At 48.4% G+C, this 12,476-nt stretch overlaps 2 protein-coding genes across 2 annotated transcripts in view; one reads left to right on the forward strand and one right to left on the reverse strand.

Annotated features, from left to right (window-relative positions):
• The first annotated feature begins 1,028 nt into the window (after positions 1–1,028).
• Positions 1,029–6,880, forward strand: MED28 (mediator complex subunit 28). Its single transcript, XM_037530051.2, has 4 exons — positions 1,029–1,198; positions 2,940–3,006; positions 3,675–3,787; positions 4,911–6,880. Exons 1-4 carry the CDS (start codon positions 1,040–1,042, stop codon positions 5,106–5,108), a joined length of 537 nt encoding a protein of 178 aa, XP_037385948.1. The 5' UTR covers positions 1,029–1,039; the 3' UTR covers positions 5,109–6,880.
• A 1,644-nt stretch (positions 6,881–8,524) lies between these two features.
• Positions 8,525–12,476, reverse strand: part of FAM184B (family with sequence similarity 184 member B) — a 63,310-nt gene continuing 59,358 nt past the window's right edge. Inside the window, exons 17-18 of the mRNA XM_037530548.2 lie at positions 11,206–11,405; positions 8,525–9,524 (exon numbers count right to left, since the gene is read on the reverse strand). Coding sequence (XP_037386445.1) covers positions 9,431–9,524; positions 11,206–11,405 — 294 coding nt within the window. The 3' untranslated portion in view covers positions 8,525–9,430. The remainder of the gene's footprint in view (positions 9,525–11,205; positions 11,406–12,476) is intronic.

Here is a 12,476-nt window from a genome sequence, read left to right on the forward strand (position 1 = left end):
CAAAAGGGGTTGAAATGCCTGGGAGTGTGGGTCTAATTTAGACGGAGGCTGGGAAGATCACCTTGGATCTGAGAGCTGGCTGGCAACAGAAAGGCCCTGCTTCACTGATTCTGGCCCAAATGATCTGGCTGTTTTTTTCTTCTTCGGGGCTCCTCTATGTTGAAAGTCTCCCCAGTTTTCACTCATCACTCCTGTCCTTATCTCTTGGGATTGTCCTTTACCAAGTCCATCACGAGTCCTCTCCTACCCGTCTTCATTTTCCTCCCTAGCACTGATGCTACATGATGTTATACATATTTATGTGTCTGTCTTTCTCCCATAAAAACAACAGAAAACCCCAAGAGGGCAGAGATGGCGTTGGCTATAAACCCCAGATCATCACACAGCACCTGTGCCATGGGGGGAGGGGGGCTCAATTCATGCTGGTTGACAGCTGTGAACTTAAATACAATGAACAAGCGCATTTAGCTTCTGAAAAGAAAAACAGGCAGCGGCAGAGCAAGTTATTAAGACGAGCGGCGCGAGTTCCTCTGTGGCGGAGCCGCATGCCAGCCCGCACCGCTGTGCTGGTTGTTTTTGGCACTTACGTCTCCCCAGAGAATGCAGGGTGAACCCCGCCCGCGTGTGCCCGCTCTCTCCACGTACCTGCCCCCGTCAGCCCTTAAACGTCTGGAATAAACGGGTGTCCCCCTCCACGAGCCGTCAACCGAGCCCGGAGAAGGCGTCTCGGCCACGTTCACCCCAAACGCTTAGGGGAAGCCCAGGGCGTCCCGCCTCCCGAGAGCGGCTCCGCCGCGGTTACCGGTTCCCCTTCCACACAACTGTACCGAATTGGGTCAAAAGCTTCCGTTCTCAAGAAAAACAGCCCGGAAAGCCTGGACGTCGGCGCGCCAGGAGAGCGGGAAACTGAGGCAGAAGCCCCCCGGTTTCCGCGGCGCCCGCGCGTCACGTGACCGGCTCAGTCACGTGAGACGAGGCGCCAGCCGCGCCCCCCCCACCCGCGCAGGCGCAGTGAGCCGCTTCGGGCGCCATTTCTGTCATGGCGGCTCCGCTGGGCGGGATGTTCTCGGGGCAGCCGCCGGGACCTCCGCAGCCCCCGCCGGGACTTCCGGGCCAGGCTTCCCTTCTTCACGCCACGCCAGGCGTCCCGAGAACTTCAAATAGTACCTTGGTGGACGAATTAGAGTCCTCTTTCGAGGTAAGATGAGACGGGAGGGGTGGCCGCCTTCCGGCAGCGCAGGCTGCGCATGCTCAGTTTGTCTCCGGCCGAGATGCTCGCGCTCCGCTCTGCTGCCCGGGGCGGGGCGGTCGGGCTAATCGGACAGAAAGCATTTGCTTTAGTTTCTGCAGCAAACGGGGGAGGCCGGTAGTCTACGCGGGTCAGTTACCGGAGACGCGTAAACTTGATGTTTCTGGAGTCACCTGGCCTCGATCTCTGGCCCCTCGGTTATACCCCCCCACCTGTTGCCCCGCCCGCTGTCCCGGGCCCCAGGGCACCCTGCCACCCCTGGGCACCCTGCCCCGCACCCACGTGTGTCTGGCACTGTGTCCTCTTCCCGAATCCTTTCCGCTGAGCGTCCCCTTAAGCGGCCCTAAAGTAGTAGGATTCTTGGGGTTGAAATGGACATTTCAAAGTTGTAGGTGGTAGGTGCTGAGGAAGGGGGAAACTGGGGACCCGGGAGGCAGGGAGGACCCAAGTTCCTGAGTTCTGCCCACGGAGTTACCCTGTGGAAGGAAGATGGGGAGCGGTAGTAGACAAAAGCGAGGTAAAAATAACTGCTGCGTGGACTTGCTGTGGTCTCTAACCGAAAATTGGAGTTATCTTTTCCACTTTTTAAATCCTAGCCGTAGAAGTTTTACACTATATATAATCGGGGAGTGGCACCTGAATGTGGTTTGTAAATGGATGTGTTACTGAGGCTGCAGAAATACTTCTAGTGATGGAATGTGCGTTCAGAAGTTTGGAGATAACTGATTTAAAAGACAGAGAAATCTGTTGTATCTGGGAGACTTTGGGGTGGTGCTTAAACCATAAAGGGAAGGTGTGGGTAAGCATGAGGGTGGTGGCCTCCCGCTTGCAGGGAGGTGGCTCTCAGGCTTGAGTGCTTGCTGAAGGCCGGTGGGTACAAGTCCTGGCCTGTGGCTCTTGGGATGAGTCCATGCTGTTTACTCCCAGCCCTGCTGTTCAGGTCTCTGCCTCAGGCCCATCTCCTCTCACTCTGGCCACAGGAGCTTAAGATCCAACCCCAGTTCTCCCAGCCACCACTTGGTTTTTTTCTGGCCCCACTGCCCAGCCATTGGTCTGTGCATTTCCTGAAAGTTGCAGGTACCGAGAACTCCCTGACACATTGGCTTATGTGTCTGGAGCTTTCTTTTAGACCTGCCTGTGCCTTGTCCAGTCACTAACATGTATTTATTGAGTGCCTGCTTTGTGCCAAGCATATTCCTACACTAGGGTACAGTGAACAATAAGGGCAAAAATCCCCACCTGCTAGTAGGGGCCAGTGGATAAGGGACTGACCGAATGGAATGATGTCAGTTAGCCATCTGAAAAACATTAAACCTGGGGTTGGGGTGGAGAGAGAGCAGGAGGGGTGCTATGATGAAAAAGGTAGATGGGGATGGCCTCTAAGGGGATGCCTGAGTCCTGAATGGGTGATGATTGGCATTTGAGCATCACAGGGGGCGAGTGGAACAGGGACCCAGCCCCATGTAGAAAGGAAGCAAGTGGTAGGAGAGCGGCCAGTGGGGGTGCTGGCTCTCCTTTCGGGGGCCTATAGACCCGGCATACCATGCTTGTTCATTGGCATGATGACATCTCAGGGGCAAACCTAGTTGTTATCAACTCATTGAGTGTCTTGAAGATACTACTTTAGTCTGAAGTAAGGGTTGACTTGTGAATGACTTTTTTTTCCTTTTGTGATGTTTTGATCACACAGGCTTGCTTTGCCTCTCTGGTGAGTCAGGACTATGTCAATGGCACGGATCAGGAAGAAATTCGAACTGGTAAGAATTCCTTTTTTTAGACAGTGTCCTTGTATTCGCAAGGTTCCTGAGGAGTGATTTTATACTAGATGTAATTAATTCCTGCTTATATCCAAGAGAACATTGGGGGCATGAGATTTATGTAGATCATCTCTGTGTACTTCCAGTTCTTTGTTCCATGTATTGACATCTTGGGTCACTCAGAACCCACCACTTCATAGTTTTTCCTATGGCTCCAAAGAAGACTGGTTTTAAAAAACAAAGTAAGTTTTTAGTAATTTTTGAACAGTATTACAAAAAAGTCTTTGTGTTCCCCCCTTTTCTCTCAAGTTCTCTTTCCAGATATCATGAGTGCGTCTCATCGCTTTGTCCCATATTTTAAATGCCCTGTGTCACGATGCTAACCTCTGGCCCTCTGTGTTGTCTTCAGGAGGACTCCTGGCCTCTGGGTTGTATTGGAGCTTTTGTATCTCATTCATGTGGTAAACACGTGAATGAACTCCTTTTTAATGTTGGCAACACCTGATGTTGGGGGTCAGTATTGCTTGGCCCAGAATTCAAAGCCTGGGGTGTGTGTGCGCGACAGTGCTGTTTGGAAATGTGGTCTGTTCACCTACAAGGGGCTAGATGTGTGCAGTGTTTTTCTTAATCTAACAATCTGATTTTTTTTTTTTTTTTTTTTTGGGTAGGTGTTGACCAGTGTATCCAGAAATTTCTGGATATTGCACGACAGACAGAATGTTTTTTCCTACAAAAAAGATTGCAGTTATCTGTCCAAAAACCAGAGCAAGTTATCAAAGAGGTACGGACTTGGTTTCCTCCTCATCTTTCAGGAAGAGCAAATGTTGTAGGTTTCCATCTCTGCTTTAAATGAGACACCCCTCCCCCGTAGTTCTGGCGGGGTTTACGGCTCGGGCGTTAATGTTGGAAGCAGGGTTTCACCACCGCGGCTCTGCTCGACTTGTTTCATCCACTGCCTTTTGTGGGAGATTTTCATTTAAAAGTCTTACTGCTTGAAAAGGCTGGAAGGGCATCGATGGAGATGAGGAGGCAAGTTTAAACTGAAACCGTCGCCAGTGCCTTACGCCCGGGAAGCACGCTGTCAGATTTATCAAGGAATCAAAGTAAATGTGCTGTCCCAGACTCTATGAAACTCTACTCAGGATTTCGTTGACTGAGTTGTTTGGGAGGGTGAGAGTTTGCCAGGTTTTAATGGTGCTTCATGGTGGGCAGGGCCTGCCCCTCCCTGTGAAGGAGGGAAAGGAAGTGACACTCTGTGAGAAATACTGCGCTGAGCCAGTTTTCTGGTAGTTGCTGAAGTGACAACCCCCGGAGACTGATACGTTAATCAGAGATATTCTTTATTCACTGATACCAGCTGCCGAGAATGGTAAGAACACGGTGCTCTTCCAGGTCATCCTGTCACTCCAGGCCTGATTAGAAATACTTGAGCGACATAGGTGTGTTCAAAGCCAGCTTCTAATAAAGAATGTTAATGCTGGTTTTTGTGAAACGGCTCCTGAGGATGAGATTTTAACTCCTCAAAATCTGAAGTAATAGTAGTAGTGGATTCTTTTAAACGGCTATTGACTTAACATTCCAGATTCTCGCTGTTGTAGAGTCTTAGCCGCCCCTGGGGTGTGGGAATGGGACTCATTTCCTGTTGGCTGCTCTTTGGCCCTTTTGCATTTTGTAATTTGTGTTACTTAATGAAAGAAAAGTCATTAAAAATAGAAGCCCAGTCAGGGCACCTTCCTCTGGAAGAGTTGATTTGGGTTATTTGAATTGTGGCGCCCAGCAGAGAACAGGGCTCTGGGAGGTTATAATTGAGTCTGCTTTGCATTTGCTTCTTACTGCTCACAGCTAATCAGGAACTGTATTCTCTTTTCATGAGTTTGCCCTGACTCTATCGCTTCCATCTTTAGGACGTGTCAGAGCTAAGGAATGAATTACAGCGGAAGGACGCGCTGGTTCAGAAGCACCTGACGAAGCTGAGGCACTGGCAGCAGGTGCTGGAGGACCTCAGCGTGCAGCACAAAAAGCCCACGGAAATCCCACAGGGCTCCCTGGCCTACCTGGAGCAGGCGTCTGCTAACATCCCTGCGCCCATGAAGCAGACCTGAGTCCTGAGGGGCCCCGGCCTGTAGAGTCGGCCAAGGAGCCAGCCCTGCCGCTGCTCCCGCCTCTGGTGGACGTGGCCTGTGGGAGAGCGCAGCCTAGCCAGAGGGTGTTAGATTTACGCTCCCCTGAAATTTTCCCCCTATTTTTATAAGCTGTTATCTTTAGAGAACTTTATAAGATTCCTGTAGTAGCTTCGGTAAAACCATGTACTTTTTTTATCTTTGGCAAAGTTGAGACTCCATGCGTTGTGCTTAGGAATTCCTTTTTTATGCATTTTGATTTGTTTGCTTTTAAGTTTTTTTAATTTTTGTATGACTTTTAATTTCTGTTTGTGTTTCCAGTTGTTATATTCGGTTGTATGATCTGAGAAAACAATTTGTTTGATCTGATCAGAGAATCGGAGGATGGTGGCTGAAGGCCTTTCATGGCGTCCCTCGGTATAGGGGAAAGACATAAATTTGCTGTTTCAGAACTTTGAACTACCTCAAGAGGAGGAATCTAATGCAGCAGTGTTTGTAGTGCTTCCAGAGCTCTCCGAATGAGGACCTCTTGTAAATATGTCAGAAGAGGATTAGAATAGTGTAGAATAGTGCAGCAGTATCCTTAAAGAGTTGGTGCTTATTTGTGTTTAGGGGAAGTTTATTTACTTTGGGACAAGTTTTATTTATTTTGTTGCGGGGGGAGGCAAGTGTAGTGGGAGTGGCTGGATTTTGGCACGTTCTTCAGTAATGAATCCTTTTACGTAACAGGCAGACAGTGCTCTCACAGCATGACGTGGGGTGCAGAGTAAGGGGTCAGATCTTGCTGAGTTTGCTTCTGTCATTTTCATTTTGCTTTTTTGGGATCAGAACTTTCCACGGGGAAGGTTCTTATTGTTGGCTGGTGTTGATCCAGGGGGTGGGCTTTAGGGTGACCCTCAGTGACTTACCTCTACACAGTGCTTGTTGGGGGGGCATTTTACTCGCCTGTTGGCTCTGCAGGCCAATGGGTTCTTCCTGAGCTTCTGTCAGGAAACACAGGCCGTTCTTGTGTCTGGCTCACCCCAGTTGGGGTTTCCCTTTTCCTGTTGCTTAGTCTCTTAGATTATACCCCGTACCCACTGCCATCACCCCCGTGTCTTCTGACAGGCAGCACTGCTGTGTCGCGCTTTGTCTTCAGCCCCGAAGGCCCCTCACACACACACTGATGTCCTCTCATGTTCCTGAATGGCAGGGGTGCTGCCTGCTCCCTGAGCCTCCAGTGCCCTCTCTGCCAAGCCCCAAAACACGGGACTGAGACTTCCTGTCCCTTCTACAACCCTGCTTGGTTCTCCCTGCCTGTGTGCCCCTCGTGAGAATTAGGCAATATTCCCCACTGCAGATATGGGGGCCGCACCCTTTTCTGTGGGACACTTAGCACTCGTTTCTATTTGTGTATGTACATAGCGTGAGGGCAGCAAATCGCCATAGTCAGCATGTACAGGTTAAGCAAACTTAAAAATTGTTTTTATTCAAATTATATGACTTCAGGGTTGTTAACCTGGTTATCATAATGTGATAATTAGAAACTTTGATAGGAAGCTTCAGATTTCTTGATTAAAAGCCAAAACTGATTAAGTTTCAGGCAGTCTTTAATAAAGGGCTTCTTGGTGAAAAGACAGAACTACTCTATTTGGTGCTTCGTGAAAGTATTTTGAATCAATGCCTTTGTCATTTATTGCTATATCTTTATTAAAATCACAAGTTTTCTGTCAAATAAATAGCAGTTTTTCAACCTTGTCTGTTAGAATCTTTTTCCTTTTAATGACATCTCGCTGGTTGATGAACATAGAAAACATTGAGCTGCCATCTCAGGACCTTTACTGAGAAAATGAGAGGCCACCCGCTGGGTCCCCAGGATCTTCCCACTCCTGGTGTGCTAAGCCCCCGCACCCGCCAGACAGCTTTTTTCCTTCTGCTCAGCTGCTGAAGTGCCTACCCTGGTAGCATGAGCTTTCCACAAGTGTCCTGGGTCCAGCACGGTCACCTCTAGGACTCACACCCCCTTGGGTCACTTCACCCTCCCCCCCCCCCCATCACCCATCTATCTAGAGGCTCATTCCCGGCAGCTCACAGGAGTTCATCTCCCACATCCAGCCTGGCCCTCGGCGCTGGGGCTGTGACGCTGCCCTGCTCCACATTCACTCTGGAGCTGCGCCATTCCACCCTCCGTCTGTCCCTCCGCCCACCCTGAGTCTGTGACTCAGCCCAGCGCTGTGGCCAAAGGGAAAAGACACATCATTACTTGAACTTACTCTCCATACAGCTCCCTTCCTTTTCTTCTCGCCCACCTCCAGCTTGACATTCCTGCAGGTTTGGGTCTGTGTGTCTGGAGGGGACTCCCTTCCAGAGCACCACTGTGAGGAGCGCAGGGCCCAAAGCTCCCACCTTCCCACACAGCAGCTCCCATGGAGGCCTCCTAAGTGACTGCACAGTGGGATGTGGGGGGCCACTTCTGCGGAGCTCAGGGTCGCCTAGTGGGCAGTCTGCCCCGGAGCTCCTGTCTGCTGCCTTGAGACTCTCCAAGTATCTCGTCTCAGCCTGTTTCCCAGATCTGCCCTGGCCTCCTCGCAGCCATGGCCCTGCACAGTAGTCTGAGCGTGCCTCCGCACTCTTGCCCCCTCGCCCATTTATGTCACACAGCTGTTTCCCCCCGAGTGGGAGGGGAGACCTGCCACTGACATCCAGCCAGGTCATTCTGCTGAATGCACAGTCCCAAAATACCAACCTTGGACAAAGGTGCTCCGAAGCCATGGCAAAGTAAGACAAAGTGAAACCATTTCATAATTCTAAGCACAGAAAAAAGTACTGTGCCACCCCCAAATACTACACATCCTTCTGTTGGCCGGCACCACTTCATTCTCCCTCTAGACTGCCCACCTCCTAGGCGACATTTATTGAGGACCCCCCACTCCAGCTCAGAATTGGCCCCACTTTTAGCGTGTGTCCATCTTGAGTGAAGCTCTACTTTCTTAGACCCTCGAAAGCAACCCACTGCCCACCAAATCCTCAAATAGCTAGTCATCGCGAGCTGCAGTGTGGGGGAGATGTTTCAGTGAACAAAAGCAGAATTACTGATTTATAACCTTATTAAAAACAATCCTGCAAAGCTCCCCTAGGCCTGAAAAGAGACAACTACAAAAATATTTGCTGTTGAAAAATACTATGGCATGTGAGGTGTCTGATAGTATTTCCATTTAAAAAATTATTCAGGCCACGTGTTTTGATTGAACAGTAAATTTACCTTTAAATTGTGAGCTTGAGTTGTGACTGCATTTCTCTTGAGTGATGTAAGTCTTAAACAGCTACTTTTTATTTGAAGATGAGATGATTGAAGTTCATGTGAACTTTCATTCCAAGATCTGTCTTCAACTCATTTCACCTTTCTATGGAAAAATAATACAAGTCACGATCATCTTTATTGCCCAGTTGTTTGAGGTTTTATTCAAAGAGCAGAGATTTGACAGTGCATAGAATAAACTGTTTAGGGGCCACCTGCCGGGCCAGCACCAAAGGATTGAGAACACATTTTGCCCGATAAAGTTGTATTGAGTCTTAATAGCACAGGGCCTGCCACTCGGCCAGGCAGGTGTGAGCTGACAGCAGCCAGCACCTCCAGCATCTCCAGCTCCGGCCACCTGCTGCGCGTCTATAGGACGTACTGGGCCATGCCACACAGAGGAAACAGTCCACACCCAGAGTAAGAGGTTTAGTAGATCTTTGACTCCAAAGAACAGCTAGTCTAGAAGCCTTCACAGCTGAGCGAGTTGAACTAGTCACTGAAATTGAGATGTTTGACAGGGCAGGGCTCGGTTATTAACAGAACCGAACCTTTCCTGGTTACTTTGAACTTTGTTTTCATCTTCCTATTGAGGTTAGATGTACATTTTGGAATTATATCATTTACACAGAAACAACTTTTCAAGTGGAGATGATTATCCTAAGGAAACATGAAACCACTTTTAAAGGAAGACCAAGAAGTCATAGTCTGGTATCTCACAAAGTGGACACAGCCTTACAGACACTAGAAATACAATGCATCGGCCCCCAGTGACATGACCACTTCCCCATGGGTGCTTTCAGGTAACACTGGCTTATCTTAATGTCAAGAATTTTCCTTAAGGAACTCTGTCACGATGAAAGAGTATGAAATGTTAGCACCAGAAACTTGTTTTAGCCATCACATATGAATCACACTACAAGCAAGTTATTTGGTTGATTGGTGTTTTATGTCCATTCCCTCAATCAGATGCTTTCGAAGAAATTTCCTTCAAATGTCCTCTTGGACAAGTATCCCAAGGTTGAGTTTAGAAGGAAAAGTACTTGGTGAACCACTCCTGAGGGGCCGAGCCCTGTTTCTGCTGGCCTTCTTTAGATTGGGCTGTTTCACCATCTTGTGGCCTAAAAGCAAACAAGCAGATTTCTTAAATGGTTTTGAAAACCATTCCATAAACAACTCAAAACACAACCATCTCTTCATGGAAAGAAAATGGCTCCTTTACTCTTCAGGAGACCTGAGTGTGCGCCTGCTATGAAGGGTGGGGGTTGGAGGGAACTTCCAATTCCAGTTTTGAAAACAAGGTACCCACTGTTTCATGGAAGACCAGTGAGGAAGGCATATTTTGCAACATTTACTATTTGTTTCAGGTGCAAGTTAAACAATAAACTCTAAAAGAATTGCATGGTTCAGCAGCTCAGCATGGGGATTTTTGCTTCTTCAAACATTATCTGAGTTGACTGAGCTTCTCCTTGAGGCTGTGACATTCGCCTGATAGGCTGAGAAGAAGAAACGGCGACAACATATGGCAGACGCCTGGCTGAGTGGTCTCTATATTTGTGAAACTTTCTAGGAAATGGTGGGACACGGCTTTCAACAGGTATGTGGAATAATGAGGCTTTGCTGGTTAACAGAGGAGGTGCATGGGGGGTCGAAGCCTCCGTTTCCATAGCTGTAAAGCAAAGGGCCCATCCACTCCACTTGGGAAGGCCTGCATCCCTCCACCTATCCCCACTGTGACCATGGGCAGGCGGGGCCATTGGAAAAGGAACATTTTCAAAGAGACCCTTTCTGAAACGCAAACCTCACAGCCCAGAGTTGAAAATCTGCTCTGCAAGGAAGACTAGATAGGAGAGAGCATGAACAGAGGACAAGCACATGCTTCTGGAAGACAAGAGTGCAGAGATGGTTTTGGAAGAAATATGGTGGTTTAGTTCACCACACGCATGATCCACCAGACCCACAGGGTAAAAGGCCTGACAATCCCGCGATGATATGATAAACCATAGCAATGACCTTGCTGGTGGAAGTATGCTAACCCTGCTGTGCTAGGTCCCGTGCTAATCAAATCCCATTAGTTAATTTCTTTAGTTTCAGTCTGATGAGGTAGGTGGTGTTTTATCTTCATTTGATTTCATTATTTTTTAAAGATTTTTTTTTTTTTACTTATTTATGCATACAAGAACTGGGGTGTAGGCCAGAGGTATGGGGGTGGGGAGAGGACTCACCAGAGACAGAGTAGGGAGCAGTACAGGCGGATCTGCTGAAATACGCTGCTGAGAGGAGCAGTAGGGAGACAGGAGAGGTCTGCTGAGCCATGTGGGTCAGCTCCCTGGCTGGGCATCAAACTCATGCCACAGTGCCTGGGGATAGCTTGACAGTACTGAGACTTTAATCCCTGTGCCACCAGGGAGGCTCTTATTTTCATTTTAAAGGTGAGGAAACAGACTCAGAGAGGTCACGTGAGCTGCCCAACGTCACACAGCTAAGGAGGCGGATTTAAATCCAGACCCCAGGCTGTCACAGGTACTGAGAGTCCATCTGTGACCCACACTGACGTGGTCCACTAAGAGGCCCTGGTCTCATCACCCTGGAAAAAAGACTTTCTATAATTGGGTGTCAGAAAGAATACCTCTCTCAAAGAAGGCATATTTCCCTCTCTTACACAATCTTCCCTTTCAAACAGACTGTAATTTGTCCAAGGCAGGGCTTGTGTTGAAACTTCTTGTATCTGCACAAAAGCCAAGATGAAATCTGAATTTCCCTCCAGTATATGGGGAAAGGAAGCCCAGCTTCTGCCCCTACCTTGTGGCAGCTCTCACATCGAGAGACTGGCTGGGCTTGTACGGCCGGCCACAGCTGGGGCCTGGGTCCAGGCTGGGTGACTTGGTTATGGGGGGAGCGTTGATCCTTGTGCTCAGGTCACCGCTCAGGAAGTTCTTGGCATAGGAGGCCAGGTTTGGCACACTCACCACCCGGCTGGGCACCTCCTCCATCTTCTTTTTCTGTGCGTTATACAAGAAAGGCCTGTGAATGCCACTCCACAGAGGCATTACTGCAAGACTCAGGCTAAGGAAAGTGCAGGCAGAAAAGAGCATTCCAGAATCACTCTAGAGGTGGGACTTGGTGAGTGGGGTGTGTGCGTGTGCGCGCGTGCATGTGCGCAGGCGCGTGTGTATGTGTATGTGTGCATGTGCCCAGCACTAAAGATGTTCAGAGGGCTACAGCTTGAGTCTTGCATCAACCCTGTGAAGTGGGTAAGATGGGTATTGCTCCCTCAATTCCTAGAAAGATGCAACCAGGCATTTCACCTTAGGAGATGTAAAAGATAAGTTAACAAGCTATAAGAGATTGGAGACAATATATAGAAACATCAAAGCATTCATACAGTAAAAAGATAAATAAAAAGTAGAATTGGACAAAAGACCCGAACAGACATCTCACCAAGGGGAGCTACAGATGGCAAACAGCCTCATGGAAAGATTCCCCACATCACGTCATTAGGGAAATGTAAGTTAACATAACAAGACACCACCACACACCTATTCAAGTGCCAAACCCCAAACGCTGACACCCCAAATAACTCGAGAGGAGGAGCAACAGGAGCTCAGTCACCGCTGGTGGGGACACAAAATGGTGGAGCCACTTTGGAGGGCATTTGGACAATTTCTTATATAACAGAACATACTCTTACCAGAAAAGAAAAAAAGCAAGTGAGGCCTCCCAACCAAAACTGACCGGGAGAGGGGGCAATTTTATTCATAAAATAAATAAAACGATTGACATAGTGCTGGTAAAAGCATGCGTTCCTCTCATTTATTTTGCGTTTCTGAAAAATGCACAGGCTCCCAATTGCTAACGAAACACTTGTGGAGACAGAGGTTTCTTTGTAAATTCAATTTTTTTTTTTTTAGATTTTAGAAGGTGTTACAATATCCCAGCTGAGTCGGCTTGTCCTCAAATACGTTACTATTTCTGGAATGAAGCACTTTGTCACAGTAAGAGGGAGATATAAAAGCTACACATGAAAAACTCACATCAGCCCAGGTCAGGTTAGGTGTAAAAAAGTACTAATT

This window comes from Talpa occidentalis, unplaced genomic scaffold (genome assembly GCF_014898055.3).
Source record: "Talpa occidentalis isolate TD23 unplaced genomic scaffold, MPIMG_talOcc4v2.1 talOcc4.6, whole genome shotgun sequence".
In the NCBI taxonomy this organism is placed as follows: Eukaryota; Metazoa; Chordata; class Mammalia; order Eulipotyphla; family Talpidae; genus Talpa; species Talpa occidentalis.